The sequence below is a fragment of the Cryptomeria japonica genome, chromosome 4 (assembly GCF_030272615.1).
Source record: "Cryptomeria japonica chromosome 4, Sugi_1.0, whole genome shotgun sequence".
NCBI classification, from domain to species: Eukaryota; Viridiplantae; Streptophyta; class Pinopsida; order Cupressales; family Cupressaceae; genus Cryptomeria; species Cryptomeria japonica.
The window spans coordinates 173,259,250-173,279,247 of NC_081408.1; the positions used below are offsets into that span (position 1 = coordinate 173,259,250).

The 19,998-nt window shown below is 35.4% G+C and overlaps 1 protein-coding gene across 1 annotated transcript; it reads right to left on the reverse strand.

The window, feature by feature from the left end:
* Window positions 1-713: 713 nt before the first annotated feature.
* On the reverse strand, window positions 714-19,659 carry LOC131040916 (uncharacterized). Its single transcript, XM_059218986.1, has 2 exons — window positions 16,763-19,659; window positions 714-1,191 (listed from the first exon to the last, which is right to left on the reverse strand). The coding sequence occupies exons 1-2, from the start codon at window positions 19,657-19,659 to the stop codon at window positions 714-716; spliced, it is 3,375 nt and encodes a 1,124-aa protein (XP_059074969.1).
* Window positions 19,660-19,998: the final 339 nt, after the last annotated feature.

The following is a 19,998-nucleotide window of genomic DNA, read 5'->3' on the forward strand; positions in this document are numbered from 1 at the left end:
GTTCCGTTTATCTCTTTTACACTTAAGCTAACTTTAGGTGCATATAATTAATTATTTTAATTAATTATTATGTGCAAACCTAAGTTTTCCCTTTTAGGGTTTCTTGACCTATTAAATGTTGAGTTCTTTCTTTTCATTGTATAAAGAAGGATTATTATTGACAATACATTTTGGAGATTATTGAGCTCTCATCTTTTGGAGCATTTTTTTTCCTGTGTATTCTTTCCTTCTGTGATTTGCTTCATTGCTTCTTCTTGTAACAGGTTTTTCAGCTTGTAGAGATCATTTGGGCTCCTATGGTGTTGTATTTTCTCAACTCCTATATAGTATCAGAGCTTCAGAATTGCAGCTACCTATTCTTGTTTTGAGAATTTTTTCTTTGGATGCAGATCTGGGGTTTCAAGAATTTTTTTATGTACCCAAGGTTTGACCTTTTTTTTGAGCACTTTGGGCCTAAAGGGACCTCACCATCGTGCTTAGAAGGCCCAAAAACCCCTATGGTCATATAAAATTTGACCTATTTTGGTTCTTGAGCCTCTGGGAATATTTTTTCTCTAGATCCAGGTCGTATGACCCTGGCACGCAATTCGAGAAAAAAAATATTTTGCCTTTTTACAGCATGCAGGATGAATTTTTTTGGGACTCCCGCTGTACACAGGGTACCGTGGGGCCCCTACCTTCTTGTAGGCCCTATAGGTATTGGTATGGTGCCATCACCATCCATGCGGGCCCGGCCCTACCATTGTCGGCTTCCTCCCTTCCGGTGGCCTCCCCAACTTCTCCGCTGACAGGCTCCCTCCGGCCCCCGGTGGCCCTACTCTCACTCGGCCACCACTTGCAGCACGACCCCCACCGCCTGGCCCTGCTCCACCTGTCGCAGCCCCTTGCAACTCCGCCACCATGGCCCGCCGCCCCAGCAGCCTCCGCCTTACTCGGCCTCCTCCGTCGCCACGAATCGCCACCCCAGCGGCCACCGCCCGGCCCGACCTCCTCCACCGCCTAGCCACCCTGCCACTGAAAACCACTGCATAGCCTATCGGCCACTCAGGCTCCACCAAAAACAACAGCCTACCACCGAAGCACCACCAGGCCACCACCGGGAGTGCTGCTCCCTGGCCACCTCTACCCGAACAGCCACCAGACCTCCTTTCTTTTGTCTCTTTTAGGGGGGATTTCGTTTTTTGGCCATATCTTGGGCATACAAAGTCATTTTTTTGAAAACAAATAGGCGTCGGAAAGCTAGTTCTGAGCCTGACCTCATGATATTGGTAATTTTTTCCAATTTTTCTGTTTGGCTATATTGTTTTTCTAGTCAAAGTGAGTTCTAGTTTTTGCACTCCGGGAGCCATAGAATGGCATCGACCTCTGTTTTTTGAAAACTTTATATTTTTGGAAAGCATGTGCTGTGTAATTTCTAGATATATGGGTTTTATTTCTAGATTCTTCTCCATGAATATTTTATTCATTTTTTTTCTTTTCAACACTCTAGTGGATATCTTTGTTGTTTCTGGTCCTGGGATCTCTTCTCTGGTTAGGATGTTGCTATTTTGGTTCTCGTTTATATTTCCAGTATTCTTATCATTGTAGCTTGTATTTATGCAAACACACTGAGATAAAGTGCCAACATGCATCGTTTACGTGGGATCATGCACATCTTGTGCCTTGTTGTACATGCACTATTGATAAAGTGCCATGAGGTGGTTGATGTTTGCTTGTTGTTTGCTATCTTTCTTTGTCCAGTGAGTGTTCCTTCCATGACATTCACCTCATGATGTGTGTCAAGTTAGTGTTCCTTCCACGACACCATGTACTTTTCTCAGCACCTTTGATGTTCTTGGTTCTTTGTCATGCAGTTCTTCTTGGTTGTTCTTTTCAGTGTTCCTGTCCCTCTCCCTCTTTTGCATTATGGGGAGGTTTATCCTGTCGGTTCTAATGCTTCCATGGTTCGATTGATTAGCTCTTCATGCTTTGGTTTCTTTTGCCATCTGTATCTTTGAGTTCAGTGTTTGCCTTGTTTTCCATCTGATTCGAGTAGTGTCATTTGAGGGCACTCATGCAGATTATAGTCTTCTCTACCTGGTCATGTTCTATTTCAGTGGAGGTTCCTCAGATCAGTAGTTATTTTTCGATAGAGTTTGCAGGTTCTTCATGCTTCAGTGGTTTTCTTTTCCATCTCTTTTTAGAGTAGAGTTTTGTTCCCATGTGGTTTTCTCTATTTCTCTAGTTCATAGAGATTTCATTGTATTTGGGTACCTGATCAAGCCTTGTTGTCAGGACCCATCTTTATTGCTTTTAGTAGTTGTTCTAGGTTTTAACTTCTCCCTAAGTCTAGCTTAAGGGGGGGGTTAGAGTATTAGAGTATTTACTTGATTAATTAAACAATATTTGTTTAATTATATAAGTTCCCTTTATCTCTTTTACACTTACTTTAGGTGCATATAATTAATTATTTTAATTAATTATTATGTGCAAACCTAGGTTTTGCCTTTTAGGGTTTCTTGACCTATTAAAGGTTGAGTTCTTTCTTTTCATTGTATGAAGAAGGATTATTATTGACAATACATTTTGGAGATTATTGAGCTCTCATCTTTTGGAGCATTTTTTTTCTGTGTATTCTTTCCTTTTGTGATTTGCTTCATTGCTTCTCCTTGTAATAGGTTTTTCAGCTTGCAGAGATCATTTGGGCTCTTGTGGTGTTGTATTTTCTCAACTCCTATAGTCTCTTAGTGTGGATTTGAGGAGCCGTATTCTTAGTGCCCTTCCTTTAGATGTATGGTATCAGAAGATAATCATAGAGTTTTCCATAGGTAGAGCTCTTGGGGGCAGATATGCAAGTTACTCAGTGGAATGAGATGGACTTCTTAGGCATTTGGGACATATTTATGTTACACCATTTGATCCTATCGAAGGCACATCATGCATCTTACTCAGCACATCCAGGTGTCAAAAATATGCACATAGATTTGAGATAGATATATAATTGGTCTGGTATGAGGAGAGATATTGTATATTTTGTGGCATATTGCTTGAAGTGTCAGCGAGTGAAGGTAGAGCATCAATATCCCGCAGGATTATTACAGTCACATTTGGTTCCAGGATGGAAATGGGATATTATATCTATAGATTTTATAGTTTGATTACCCATGTCTTCATGTCATCATGATACTATTATGGTCACTGTGGACATATTAACAAAATTAGCATACTTTTCTCCGATCAGGTCTTTGTATATATCATCAATAGTAGGTCGGGTTTCCTTGGAGGGAGTTGTGAGGTTACATGGTATTCCTCAGCGGATCATATCATATCATGATTCAGTGTTCACATCACCATTTTGGACAACTCTTCAGCATGATTCAGGCACGCACTTGAACTTTAGTTCAACTTATCACCCCGAGACAGATGGACAAATAGAGAGGGTGAATCAGCTTTTGGAGGATATGTTGAGGTTGTACGTGATGGATCAACAGTCTCATTGGGAAGATTATCTCTATTTGGTTGATTTTGCATACAATTATGGTTACTACAACTCTATTGGTATGTCTCCTTATCAGGCATTATATGGTAGACCATGTCACACGCCCTTGAGTGGGGACCGTTTAGAGGATAAAGTGCATATTGGATTAGAGATGTTTTGGGATATGGACGAGGAAGTGGCTCACATTATAGAGCATTTGTTGGCCACTCAGGATAGACAGAAGAAATATGTAGATGCTCATTGAGTGGATAGGCAGTTTTCTATTGGTGATAGGGTATTTCTAAGAGTTCGCCCACGTAAGAGTCTAATCCATTATGGAAAAGGCTCTAAGTTGGTGCCTCAATTTGTTGGACCTTTCAAGATTTTAGAGTAGATTGGTCCAGTGGCTTATTGCCTTGCCTTGCCACCTAGCTTGTCCTGCATCCATGACATCTTTCATGTTTCGGTTTTGAGGTTATATCATCTTGATCTTTCACATGTGTTGGATTGGAATGCTTTAAAGGTCGAGAATAGACAAGTTTCTATGGAGCTCGAGTGCATTCTTTAGCACAAAGAGATGTCCCTCAAAGGCTTGAGCGTAGAGCAAGTAAGGGTCCAGTGGGATCTGATTGATGCTTCTTTAGCTACATGGATGGATGCATCATGGATGAGAGAGCTATACCCCTATTTCTTCTCAGGCTTCTAGGAGTAAGCCCGGGAAAAGTGGGGAGGATGTAGTGTCCACCCTTGATTTGACTTATTTTGACTAGAATTGACTTTTATATTATACTTGATATACTTATCTAGACTATATTTGATGATTTAGATGATGATTACTAATGTGCTTTAGTGACTTATTATTGATGTTAAACACTATTGGACATATGCTATTTTGATTATCTATATGGATGTTGGTACTATCATGTTTGATCATGTGATCTGATGATATGTGTACTTGATGGATTCTATATGCTCATTACATGATGAATTATTGATAGATTAGATTTATCATGGTTTTGATAATGATTTTGATTACGCTAATCCTAATTCATGGTTACATGTGCTGAGATGTTTATGAGATGTGTTTGACTATTGTTTGACTGTCTTCATGATAGAGATGATTCTACATCACTCATTGCGAGTGGGATGTGTCGTCATGATTCTCTATCACTTGCTTGTTCTATATATGTAGATGTATATGTAGTATTGTCGTTTTGTCATTGCAAGATTTTGCAAGTACCAGACATCGACTCCACCTGGCTTCACAAGTCTGAGTTTGTCTTTAGTTCCAATGGCTTATGTGGTTCAGAGATAGCATGAGTTCCCCTCACAAACTCTAGGTCTAAGTTGTTCACCTGGAGTAGTCAGTGTCTTGGCATAATTCACCTTATTAGTTAGTAATCTTGGTCTTTTTGTATTGTTATTTTGATTAATTCCATTTGATTTGCTTCATTTTATTAGAGTGGTTATGTGGCTCTTGATGTGTTATTTTATATTTGTTAATGTTAATTTTATGAATTTGATTTATAAGTTTTGAATATTTAATTATTTGGTATTTATATTTATTTGATAATTAACCTTTACTGATTTTATGATTATTTAATATTTGATAACCTTTATTGTTGTTTAATATTTATTTTAATTTGTGATTTAATCTTTAATGGTATTTGATTATTTAATTATTTATTTAACTTTCTATGGTTTAATATTTTTTTGATATCTTATATTTATTTGGTTCTTTAATTTATTTTATTAGCTTTTGGTTTATTTAATTTTTAAACCCCATTTGGATTATTTATTTTACAGCTTATGTTTATTTAATAGTTTGACTTTTATTTCTAAGTGGGGTGTATGAACACATTAAATTAAATAAAACTAAATTATTCTCACTTAGCTGGATAAGTATATTTCATATTTACTTTACCTACCCTTTACTCTCATTGGTTAAATTCAAAATGGGGGATTAAATTATAATATATGGTGGGTTGGTAAAATATATTCCAAAATGGAATAGTTTGATTGGCCGAGATTGAGGCTAGGGTTTTTGGATTATTCTATCTTTTTATTTTCATTCCCATGCAGTTTTTCGGGTTGGCTCTTCTTTGGAAATTTTTCCAGCAAGCTTTCTTCCTTGGTTTTGGATTTCTTCACTCTTGGTTTTTGGCTGGAACTTGGTTGGATTTGTGGCTTGGCTTGTGGGAGCTCTTCTTCAGCTTCATTCCATTACTTCAGGTTGAAGGTTGGAGTTCTTTCACTTTTCATTTTGGTTTTAATGGTTTCTTTGTGTATGCATTGTGTCTACAAATATTTTGGGTTGGGGTTGAAGCATTAAGTTATTCTATAGTTTTATTACTATTGAAGATTAATATTTGGGAAGAAAAATTTATATTATTTGGATTTTTGCATAGTTGCTGGAAAATATGTATTTGGTATTTCCTATGTATGTCATTCTTGGTTCTGTGAAAACTCTTGTGAAGACATTTGATTTAATCTTGGTTTTTAAATTCTATGTTTATTTATTTTGTTTATACCTATGTATTCCTTGTTTCTAGGCATCTATTTTCATGTATTTTTCGAGCCCTTTGGTTCAGTCTGGAATTTATTATTTTACTTGAAATTTTTGTGTAAATAAGTTGTTTTTGTAAAAGCATTGTTTTAATACGTAGAAGCATAGTTCTGTGTTGTATATGTGTTGCTTTGCACACCATAAGCGTGAATATGGGTATCAAAGTGCTATCTTAGGATATGTATGTGCATTACTGGAAATGAAAGTGCTCTTTTGTGGAATGAAAGCGTTGTTCTACAGAATCAAAGCGCTACTCTTTTTTACAGAAGGACTATTCTATGGGACAAAAGCGCTAAACTGTCTATGTTGTGGAGGCTTTATTTGAGGTCTGTTAATATTTTCCAGTTTTGGGTTTGATCAATTTTGATGGTTTAAGTATTTTTACTTCTCTAGGCCATTTTGGATATTTTAGACTCTCTTCTATGTGGATAGGCCATGGATGTTTGAGATGATTATCATGTTGTTTTGGACTAGCAAGTGAGTAGGCCTTACTGTGATGTTATATTTTATTTGATGGAAACATTTGATGGCTTGGTATGCCTTCTTTTATTGCTAGCCAAGAGGCTCATTTTTCTATATTGATGTTGTTGTAGCCTTGCATATGTTGAGAGAGTATGTGTGGAAGTTTTTGGCTGCATTGAGTATTACTTTAATGCATTTATATTGGTAGAGCCTCTTGTGATTAATTATCGAGCCATTCTAGGAGGAGTGGGCTTCCTTGTGATGACCAAGGTCACGAGAGATAGGCTTGCATGAGGTTCCTTGTAAGGATGCATGAAGTCTAGACCACCACAACACATTAGAGTTTTCCATGATTGTAAATAAGTGATAACCTAATAGTTGATGGGTTGGGTAATTAGATTATTAATAAGATGATAAATTGATTCGTGCCTCATGATTTAGTCCTAGGAAGGATGTTTTAGGATGACCATGAGAAGGTCGTGAAGATGGTAAGCTAATCTCCCTGAGTTTCTCATAGATTGAGATGGCTCCACATGTCCATTAGGCTAGTGCCTTGCATTATCATTTTATTATGTTTTTAGGATGGTATGTGATGACACTCCACTCCTACATGTGTTTCCCCTTTAAGATTTATGATTATTCTTTTTAGATGCATATATCTTTTGATGAGTTTTATGCCTATGGGAGTTCATTCTTGTTGTATTGTGTGAGTTCTTCCTTGAGAGTCCTTATGTGGTTAGTCTCCTTGGTTAAAGGTGTCAGCTTAGGCTTAGAGTATGTGTTTGGACTTGTGTCATCTCCTAGCATGAAGGGTGGTTCCTTTGGTTCCACATGGTCGGGACCTTGGTGCTTTTTATCCATTGGGATGTTCTTTTGGATTCTTCTTGTGTGGATTTGGATTCTTCTTCATGATGTACCATGGATGTACCTTTTAGCAGATTTATGTAATGAATAAGATAGAATGTATGTAATATAATTTTTTTGTATATAGTAGATGGATTCTTGTAGTAGAAAGAGCTATGCTCATGATGTATTCAATGTACTTATATTTGTAAGATGAGTTGTAGTTAGAAATTAGAATAAAGGAATATTTGTATTTGTACTATTGTAAAGATGTGATCTTATGAATTATGGAGATAAGTGGATTATAGTTGGAATAGAATGGATTTGCATTAAGGATCAGATGTATTATTTCATGGAATGATTTAGTTAGAATGTTCAATAATCTTGAAAGAGGAATATTCATAGATTAATAAGTTAATATGTTAGAAGATGTTAATTGGATCTAGTAAATATGATTGATTCATATAGATGCATTGGTAGAAAGGAAATTATGCATATCATGAGGAATAAGTAATGTTGTAGGTTGCATATCTCATGGTTAGAGAATTAGAATATGATGTAGTAATGAAGGTGAAATATACCTATTATGTGTGTAGTATGTTATTGTGGAAATAAATTAAGTAATGTTGTTGAAGTACCCTAGGGAAAGATTAATGATATTTTGTTATTTCCACTTGCATTATTGGATGAAATGAGCAATGATGTATGTTCATATTGGTTAATTAATTAATGAATATGAATAGATGGAGATGTTATGTGTTGCATTAGTTGTTATTAGATGTTAATTAAGAAAAAAATCATCTCCATTTGCATATTCTCATTTAGTTTCTTTAGGGTATTTCGGTGGGCCTTACAAGTTGCATCCCAAATTTCACAAATACAAGACCGGCATGGTGATAAGCAAAAAAAGGCTAATATGTTGGCCTTTTTTAAAAATTTCCAAGAGGAAATGAAAAATAGAGTTGGAATTCCTAAGGAAATTTTAGAAAAATATAAGGATACTATCTATTTTACGGTCAATAAAGATGAATATATGATTGAGGTAGTCCAACCTAGAATAGTCTTGATCATGTTGATGGGCTAAGAAGTGGATGAGGCCACACTGGATCCTTATGCATAAAATTTACTAAAAGCTCCAGTTAATGAGAAAGAAGAAAAAATTGGCACTCCTCAAGAGAAGGGACTAAAAGTCCATCAAGAATAGGTTGTACCCGCCATTAGAAAGAAGATGACAAGGGTTGCAGCTAAATAACTAATCAGTGAATGGCATGACAGGGTAGAGGTAGAGAAAAAGGTCAAAATCCTTGAGGCTCAGACGAAGGAAGAGAAGAAGAAGAAGAGGAAAGAGGAAAGAGAGGCTAAGAAGGTAGCACAAGCTACACCCAATTTTGTACCGGTCGACACTGATCCTCTAAAAAAATCGAAAGCACCATCTAGCTAACTTGCCAGAGCCAAGCCTAAGGAATCAATGAAGAGGAAGCAGAAACTGGCTAGACAATACATGACTATTTCTTCAGAGGAGACATAATCAGAAGAAGAAATCTGGCAAGCTCCAAAGAAGAAAAGGTATTTTTTATAGAGATTTTAGATAGAAGAAGGATGAATAGAAGAAGGAACTTGAAAAGGAGCCTCCTTGGAAGACTCCTAAAATCGCAATTGTACATAAAAGGAATTCTAAGTCATATGAGCCATCTGAACTAGATGCCAAAAGGAGAACCAGTAAGCAGAAGAAATTAGATGCTCGAGATATTATTGATCAAATTATTAATGATGGGAATTTGGATAATATTTCTACATTGCATGATGATTTTTATGATAAGGACAAGAAGCAATTAGAGCAAAAAAAAATTTATATCTTGATTCTTTTAATATGGCATTGATTGAATTGGAGAAAAAATTTCCCAAGGAATTGTATGATAAACTCAAGTTTAGAAAAGTACATGGTCAGAACTTGGACCGGCAAATAAAAGAAACATAATTGGTTAACCTTTGTCCATCAATAAATCCACGTGAGATTGCAAATTTGATTAATAAGATCAATTCAATAGAATTTAATCCCAAACACCTAATTAATAACTTGATGTTAAAAAAAACTGAAGAAAACGAGAAGGAGACAATTGATATATGAGTCAGAATTCTTATGTCTTGGTTATGAGTTAAGTTGAAATTTTATTTAATCACAAAAAATTCAATTACCTAAGGGATCGAAAAATTTTGATGAGCAGAATGTGGATACCAATCCACCGGTTACTGCTCAATCAGCTAATGAGTCCAATTCTTAAGTTGAGGATACACAAAATCCTCTAGTAACCAATATACAAGATGTAGAGGAAGATATTGTAAAGGATATAGAAATTGAGGATAAATTTTCAAAGGAGGCACCTAAATAGAGTGAGGCACCAAGTGGCCAAGCCACTGGTGCACACGAGGAGAATTCTTCATGATATAAGTCACTGGTAGACCCAGGAAAAAAGATAACTGGTTTTCCATTCTAGAACTTGGAAATCGACACATCACTGTCATAAGATAAAGGAAAATTACTAGAATTTACTATTAGTTTTAATAGGCCTTATCATTTGATGTCTCTAGCAAATAAATTTTTGGCCACTGCAACACTTCAGGCTCAAGCAACTCAGGAATTGGCACAAGAGGAGTCTGAGGATAGAGAATTAAAACAAAATAATTTAAAATTTTTGAACCAACATGTATCATAATTCCAAGCAAAGGAGAGTGCAAGCTCATCCATTAAATTGCAGGAGGTAATTGAATACATTCCTAAACAATACAATTCTTTGGTTAAGCTTTTTTTAGCTGAGGCAAATGATTAATTTGTTGAGGAAAGGAAACATACATTTTTCCAAATGGTTGAATCAGAGAAAGCTAAAATTCAAACATGTTTACAATCCATTGATGCAACATTAGCAGAAGGAGGAAGGGTATATAAGACTTTTCTAATTTTTTCAAAGCTCAGAGCTTCTATAGACAAGCAAATTTTGGATTGTAAAGATCATTTGTTTCAAATTTTAAATTCTTATATTCTGGCAGCAAATTTAACAAGTTCGGTTGAAGGTCCGATTTTAGCAGTCATGGATCAGATTTTTAGGTTAGAAAAGGAAAGGGACATCATAATAAGGCAAGCAATAGAGCCCTGGAATTTCATTGGTCTGGGGCTAGATAACCTGCTATGTCATAAAACAAATTGTATATCTAATATGTAGCAAGAGGATCCCACTGAATCTCAGGTTATAAAATATTATGCCAGTCTCTTGAATGGATTCACCTCCATTATTGATTCTCTTAAGCAAGGTTGGAACTCTTACTTTTCATTCTTGAAGATTTTATATCCCGACATTTTGAAGTTTGTATAGAAACCTATATGTATATATGTGTACAACATTTTTGGTGGGCACCCCATTTTGTCATTGATGTCAAAGGGGAGGAGTATAGTGAAAATGAATGTATATCACAAGGGAGTGTACAAATGTATATAGTTGCATGGATGTATAGGTTTTGGGGAGCAGACTTAAAGGTTATATCATATTTCTCATGACTGTTACTATCAATGCCAAAGGGGAGATTGTTAGCAGTTGACACTCATTCGGTAGTCACCTTATAAGGTAAATTGCATTTTGGGTTGTCATTGATGGAAAATAACCTATAGGTGTTGATATTTCTCATCTAGAAGTATTGCTTTATCAGTTGGCTTTGATTGAACCAACCAGTATACACGCTTTTCTTTACACTTGTTAACCAGTTAGTCTTAGTACGGGTAACTTATATTTAGGACCCGGTTAAGATATTATTGGCCCTCGGTAAAATCATTTGTGATATTGGAGGAACCTTGTAGGAAGACATCAGATATTATCATCAGGATAATACATAACATACTTCATGATCCGGAAGTCGACAAGTTTATTTTTCATCTTGAGGCTAACATGATAAACAAGTTAGAAGGGTATTTAAGAGAGATCATTTTAGTTATGGATTTCATGTAAGTGGTTATACAATTTGTGATGTGAATCAGTTAGAGATTAATGATATGCGAATTGGTGTGTGGGTGATTACATTTGTGCACAGTTACATGTGTCCAATCCCAACCAGTAGTAGAACAAAGTATCAGAATAACATGTTTAGAGGAGGTTGTTAGAGATTAAATCAGAATTTATCCTGCATGGTCAGATGTATTATATAGGTTCATTTCTATATGAAATCATTATGTAATGTTGTCTAAGATAGTGAGACTTCTGCTTAAGCAATGAGGTCTAGGAAGTAAGCCTGATTGCATGTGAAATCCCCTTTATGTAATATTTGTATACCTTCATCAAGTATATAGATATTGTGCATATCAGGCCCACCATGGTTTTTCCCTTTACAAGGTTTTCCACATAAAAATATTGGTGTTATGGTATTGATCCTTTATGTGTTGTTTGGTTTATGCACTTTAATTTATTATTTTGTTAACTGGTTGATCAATAATAAGTTCAGAAATTCATTTACCGGTAGAAAATTGATTCACCCCCCCTCCCCTCAGTGTTCTTGGATTCCAACAATATCTAGCATAGGATTTTTTAGTTTAAGTGTTATAGAAGAGTACTTGTATTGGAGTATCCATTTAATTTATATTTAATTTATCTATAAATGCAATCAATGTATCATTATGTTAACTTTATTTGTAAATACATTTTTTAAACTCTAGTATATATTTAGAAATAGGTTTTCTAATTATTGCCCACTATGAAATACGATGATTGTTTATTATAATCCCTATTATATTATTTCTAAACATATTAATTAATCTTAATGAGTATTTAGTCATGAATTCACAAATTGTCATCTACATAGGTAATTTACTTCAATGGTCTAGTCATGAATTCACAAATTGTCATCTACATAGGTAATTTACTTGAATGGTCTCATTTATTATTTTCATGTACATATATATTCATGAAATAAATAGTTTTTTCTTAATATTTGAAGAGTTTATATCGTATGTTGAGCTAAGAGAGACAATAGATTTACATTTGTAATCATCTATTTGCTATAATGTTGATAAGATATTTGACTATTTTATATATTATAGGGTTACTTTTTATCCCTTCCTCTCTTTCTTTATTTTATTTTCCTTTTGTATTTTCTTTTAACATTTTAAATTATATTTCAAATTAATTAAGCTCTAGGTTTTAATTATAATTATTCTCATCCCTTGAAATGCATTTTCCTAGCTATATGACCTCTTTGGAAAATTCCTGATAGGCCCCTTGTTTAAATAAAATCTCCTTAACAATTATAAAATCTATGTGTGGTCAAGACCTTACATCCTTGATACATTTTAAAGGCTCTTTAACTTTTGTTTTAAGAGATAAGTTAGTTAGTGTTATTGATCCTTAGGACAGTTAAAAAAAGACTTCCTCATTTTTCCCACTAATATTTTTTCTAGACCTAGATGGATAGATATCATGTCATCTAGATGATCAAAGACATGTTGTTATATGGATCCTAATCAAACTTAAAGGTTAAATTTTCCCTTTTATCAGCACAATTCATCTCCTAATTATTAGATAGGGGCTAGGGGCTAGCAACCCAATATGGGGTCAAGGGGAAATTCCCCTTGCTGGTTCTAGAAGAAATGCCCCTGACACACTTCCTATCGTGGTATAGGGAAGGGTTTTCGGGACAACACTCTTGCAGGGGTTTTCGAGGGTAGTGCCTCGAAAGCTCCACCAAATTTTATTATTTCATAAAGGCATCAAGTGTTATTTTTCTACTAGCTAACATGTTCTAACCCTAATTTTGTAATGGATATAAGTCTTGATAAAAGGCTAAGGGTTGGGTTTTTTTTGTAGAGAATTTTGTAGAATTTTTGCAACGGTATTGAGTTGCAAGGGAAATCTATATGATTTGCTGGATAATAATATTAGACTCTCTATTTGGTGGATGTAGCCCAATTTTGGGTGAACCACGTTAAAAATTGTCTCTTCCCTGTTATTATTTATGTGTTTTTCATTCGTTTGTTTAATATTTATCTACATATGATTCATATTTTCTACATACAATTCCTAACAAGACATATATTAGTTTTAAGGCATTTTATTAAGATGTCATTTTCCCCAACTTGTCTTTATGATCACAATGATTTTTATTCTCTTGAGATCAAAATAATGACCTACTTGTGATGATTCAATTTCATCTTCAACAAATCCAACTACTACAACATGCTCTAGAGTTTAGGGGTTCGATATTTACCATCTCTCTAATGCACGATGGCTTGGATGTGCAACACTATACTACTATACCTTGACTTTTATCCTAAGAAGTTTGAATATTTATTATGAGGTAATTTGTCATTCTCACTACAAGGAATGACAATTTTAGCCATCAATGACCTATGTATTGAGAAGTTCATATCCATCACTATTAACCCACATAGAAGAGACGTCCTAGACATTTAGGGCCTTGGGAAAAATGGTAATTCACATATATGTATAATATAAATAAATTAACATTATAAGATGGATATTTCTTATGAAAGTATACAAATTTAGACTAATTCTCACATGAAAAACTTAGCCTCAAAATGGGTTAGAAGACTAGGTTCTAGTAGTTCTCAACTAAAAAAATATCATACTACTTGTTCATATTTTTTCTTGTGCACTTTCACTAAAGGAAAAAATCATAATATGTTAGAAATAAAAATGAAATCTTAAATTAATTAAATATATAAATTAGCATATCCATCTCAAACTGCACAAGGAGCATTTGATCAGTCGCCATATACATCTTTACAAAAGGTTCCATTTATAGTTTTTTCTTAAAAAATGTATCATCAATATACACATTAGAGTTGATAGGCTTTCATTGAGATAATAATTTCATTAATACTTCACAACATCACTTTGAGGACAAATATCTCAATTAGACCACAAAAAAATCATGTCAAGTCAAATAAAAACCATATTGAATTACTTCTCAGAAGATCTCAACACAATATTTCACAATGAAAACTTTAGAAATTTTCACCATCAAGCTACTTCAACTAGAAACAATAACCTATATCTTCAATTAGCTATATGCATTGCTCTGTGTTCAATCTACTACATACAAACACCAAAATGTATTAACAAATATGTATTGGTTAATTTACACCCTCTCCTTTCAAAAATAAACTACAATGGGTGAGCTCCCCTAAATATCTACAAGCATGCATAGTAAGGATCATATTTTAGATTGCTACAATGGTAATATACTCTAAACCCTCCTTTCTTCCTCGATTAAAGTATAACTACCTTAAATATTCATTGAATCCTAAGATTTCTAAAAGACTTTTATCTTAACATATACATTCAATCAAAGGTAACATGTATTACTAAGTTATGATAATTAGGAATACATTTCATTAATTTCTACCTCATGTTACACTAGTTCAACTCTCTACACTAAGGCCCCTTGGTAAAGAAGATGCCACTTTACAAGAAATGGTGAAGTGATCAAGATACAAACACACAATGGTAAATTTTGCTATTATTTTTTCATATTGAATACATCACATAATTTATTCATCTACACATGAAGTGTATTGAAGACCATTAATCTATAAAGGAAAATAGTCCATGAATGTTTTTGTTCATCATACACTTCTACTTGACAACTCAAATTTGAGGCCTTAAATGTCACAACATGCCCCTTGAAAAACCAATTATACACCAAAATACATTATACATAGATAAAGGATTTTGGTATTATTTATTTTTTGTAAATTACTACGAGCATAATTTCTAATAGCCTTAGGAAAGTTGAGTAAAAGATGGTTGCTATCATAAAAAATATAAATTTGCACTTTTCCACATCATTAACAATTCCTAGATTTATTTTATATTTTTCATCACGTAAACATGGCTAGTACACAATATAACATAAACAACATAGAATTCAACCTAAATCACGTGATTATGCTCACCAACTATAATAAAATAAGATTTACATCTAGCATGACCCTTGCCACATAAAAAGTGTACCATGCATGAACATGATTCTTGTCAACATATAATAGAAGGCTAATGAAACGACATATTATATAAATACACTATATCATATACTATTAATCTACTCTTCCAATTTAATAAAATCCCTACTATATTTTATAATTTAATTTAATTTAATTGTACTATATATTTTATTTGCCAAGTTAGGTGTACACATCTTTTTACTACATAATTGCAAGACCTTACTTCCTAATAAACACCTACAACAATAATGAATACATACCAATATTCTTCTTACATTTTTCATACCTTAATTTTCTTTAGTCACATTATTATATATGAAAAATTTATAAATTACATTTGGAATAACATTTTCCATTAAAAAATTTATCCTTCAATAATTTAAGGAGTAAAATAAGAGATTTTAGATAAACACCCTACAAAATGTAGTCTTTGAGTGTCATCCTATAATTAAGACATGATCACCTAGAATACATTTGATGAAACTTATCATTATATAGCTTTATAAGTGACTGTTCAGTTTTCACCTTTTATTATAGTCACCCTAGGTGTCTAAAAACACATAAGAACACTTAAATATAATTTGAGAACTAAAGATCGTATGAATGTATTCTTTGTAACAATGAATAAATAAAAAACCAAAGTGTAGTTGTAGAGGTATTATATTATTTGCAATAGTGTTATATAAGAAGGTGCATTTGAAGAAGTGCTCATTAACATAGAATGACAATGTAACTCTATTAAGCACTAGTAATAGAACTAAAATTCAAATGCATAAAAACCATCGGCCAATTAATTAAAAGTGCTTGAAAAATTAATAGGGGAAAGGACCCAGTAGTCGTGCACCCTAACTTCACGCTTCTCAAAATCCTACTTAGAAATTTCGAATCACTCCGATTTTTTTACAGCAGCTTACTTGGCAAGTCCCCTGCTTATAACTAAGGTTTCAGGGCCACATCATCAAATATGATGCCACATCAGCATGCTTTTTGCCAAGGTGTCCAAAACAGCCCCAAAAAAAAGTGAGACCAATAGGCGTGCATTAGAGACCCCAATAGTTGTGCAGCCGATGTGGCATCCCCTGATTGGTTACTTTTTACAATATTAGTACATTTCTTAACAACTATTGGTACATTTCCTAACAACTGTTGGTACATTTCCTAACAAAAATTGATATTTTTTGTTTCAAACAATAGGTTTTATTTGTTCAATTTTTGGAACAAAAGATATCAACAACCCTCACAACAATTGGAACATGCTCAACTACTGGGTCCTTTCCCCTAGATATTTTCATTGACCATCATTCATCAAACTAATTAGAAGTGCTTGTGTGTACGACAAAAAAGAAATTGAATATTCAAAATAAAATCAGCTTCAAATACATCAATAGTTATATTCATTACCCATTATTCATGATTATTACATTACATTTACTTCCTAAGCCATTTGTCTTTCGATCCAGTTTGGCGGAGGTAAACGATGGCCGCAAAAACCACGGCGGAAATCGAGCCAAATCTTACATTTTCATGCTGGGAATGGGGATTGTACAAATAACAATATATCTGAGGAAGGAGGCACAGAGTAGTGATCCCAAGGTAATAAAATTTCCTCACAGGTTCACCGTTATATTTCCATTCAGAAATCCACAAAACTTGAGGAAGCAAAAAAAAGTCCTGAAACAATCCCACATATGGCCTAACAATCTCCTTCCAATCCATCTTCACATGGGCTCTACCGCCGAATCGGGTTACAGTATTACAGTAGGGTTTAGAAATGCCAATACAAATCTCGATGACAAAACCAATGGCGTACATAACTCCGCACCAGAGAAGCACCCATTTTTCGCTTGGTACTTTGCTGAGACGAAGACGAGATTGCCAAACTGTATAGAAAAGTCTTACTGTGAAGGTAAATGCAATCAATAGCATGGCATTGATTAGGACATCAAACAGCGAAGAAAGGTTTTCTTCCATTGAACAGGTATAATGTCCCTCTTTGGAAGAAGAATCTGAGCTTGCAAAATAGAAGTGATCTATCCCAGTTGTGAGAGAAATACCGAAACCCAGAGCTTGGGTGCCCACCATCAAGAGTGAAATGTATGCAGCTGCTTGTGCATTGTGCAGAACATACTCCAATTGACTCGCTATACAGGCAGTTGCAAGGCAGAGAGACAAAATGTTGAGCACTGGCTCCAAAATTCTGCGAGGAATAGCTTCTGCTGTCTCTCCAATGTACAAAATTTGTCCTGTATGGAACTGCACTGGCTTGAAATAGAGCGGATCGCTCTCTGTTCTGTTGCTCCTGATTGACACTTTGACAGACCTATCTATCAAAAGCTTGAAATTAGTTGGTGGGTATTGTAATTTTAGTTCAATTTGACAATCCAGACCATCTTCTACATCTATACTGGTATTGCTGTGAAGAATTTCTCTCTGATCCCGAATATCCCGGCAGCCTACAAGACTCATCTGGCCTCCTTGCGGATCGTACACACCCTCGATGGATAGCTTAAACAATGTAGGAAAAAATCCGTCCAATTTGAGCTGTGCTGCCACTTTGAGAAACGGGCTTTCCTCTTGAGAGATTTGCTCTTGCTTCAAGGGGCACGATTCTCGTGCATAGTTAAAACCATGTGATGTATCTGATAAATCCATCCCCACAAACTTGTCCATAGCTATGATATCCAAATTCATCATAGTATTTGAGTTTACTCCGCTCGAAGCGATGGTTGAATGCACTGAAAGGTCTCTACCCAAGACATATAACCTATCCCTCGATTGTCCTATTTCCTTCCAGGGATACTTGAATAGATGCCACCGTATCAGATTACCCAGACTCTTTGAATTTTTTCTCTCCAAGACAGACTCTGCAATATTATTCTTGGCGTAATGGTATGACATTTCATCGTAGAGACCATAAGGCAGAGATATACGAGGCTGTATTGGGTGCTCAAAGGAAAGAGGATAAAAGGCCTTGGAGTCCCTATGAATGCTAGATATAAAACCCACTACCATATTGCGCTGCTTGAGTGAAAGAGATTTTGGAATGTAGAGACAGACTAGAAAATCACAAGTAGGGGTAGGGGTAGATGCAAAGCATCCCACCATACAAATCTTACCTGGGGATGCTTTTCTCCATTTTCCTTGGATCCACATTGTGTTTTGGTCCTCTCGGACTGATTCTAATCCAGATCTCCCGGTGTTGTCTACTTCAGGCACAACACCAATAGTTGCACTGATATTGATATCTGAATTTTCATCGAATTCAAAGCATTGAAAACTTCGAATAATAATCCCGCAGTTGCTGAAGCCCTCTTGATTGGAGAAAGGACCAACCCTGTTACAATACTCTACTGGGCCCTTGCATTGCCAATTTGGTATTCCCTCCAAAGTCCAATACTCCAATATTGACCTTATTAATTCGCAGCATTGAGTTTTCCCCTTGTACAATTCCAGATCTGTGAACTTATTTTCATGAACCTCTGCACTGCAGGCACTTTCCACCATGCTGTCTGTAATGAATTTGTAGGGCGGCGAGTAATCCAATGGGAAGTTAACATCGACAGGATCAAAGAACATGGGATGATCTGAAACATGGAAGCTTGCCAATCGCCCAACAATCTTTCCACCGGTTAGCCCATTGCAAGGCGGAATCTGCAGGTGAAGTAGAATTTTATCATCTTCAACCAAAGAAGGCCCAGACCATTCCGAGCGAACAGAAACATTACTATCCCGCAGGGCCATCTTCGCTCGACCCAACATACACAGCTTCTGTTCTCCGCTATTTGTTTCTGCATAGATTCCTTGGAAGTATATGCAAAGATCAGTTATGCCCGGCTGATTTTCAGAGTCTATCCAGGTCTTACTATTGGATATGTGCAAGCATAGAGATGCGGTGAGATTCGCAACTTTGGTTTTGCGTTCAGCCTGGAAATCTGAGCTGTGGGTAATTAGTAATAAAGAAGCCACTTTGAAAATGTTGTCGTCCTTTCCGGAATGTAAAGACAAAAGAGGCACAGATCCCTTCTGCTCCCATTCTCCAGAAAATCGAAGAGATAGTTCGCTTGGAAACCACCAACTTCCATCAAGCGGATATGAAGATGCTTCACTTGCAACAATAGTACAGTGCTCCTTAACTTCTGAAAAACGATCGGAGGTCCCTGCCAACATAGGCTCATATGTGATCCTCATTTTGCCCACAGAAGGTGAGCTCCCGGGAAGCCTGGCATATTCCAGAAGCAGGCGAGCAACTCCCAAGATGAGGATGAAGACCATTGCCTGAGCTTGACGATGACTTTTAACCTTCATTTTCTTCAACATGGAGGGCACCATATTGAAAAATCTCAAAGAGCAAACGGCCTTAACACAGGGGATGTGCACTTAGAATGTCTTTAATGGATCGATTTCTTGCTGAGCAAGCTAAGGATTTGAGGGAAGCAACAGCTGCATTATTCTAATTTTCCACCTTAATAGACAAATAATAATCATAACCGCTTGAGAATTTTTAATCAGATTACAGTGCGATAATGCTGATAATAAAATATCAGAACAATTTCTGCTGGTGGGCTTCACATGTGAGATTGATAATTTTGACTGGTTTTCGATTGTTGAGAACAAATACTTAAAACAGGGTTCATGCTGCGATGCGAAAGACGAAATAACAGAATATTG

What these genes read in the sequence shown, in the direction of transcription:
- LOC131040916 (XM_059218986.1), bottom strand. Translation starts at nt 19,659, where the DNA reads ATGGTGCCCTCCATGTTGAAGAAAATGAAGGTTAAAAGTCATCGTCAA. An exon ending in AAAGACAAATGGCTTAGGAA is followed by an intron (nt 1,192 to 16,762) that starts GTAAATGTAATG and finishes TGTATGCCCAAG; the next exon opens with ATATGGCCAAAAAACGAAAT.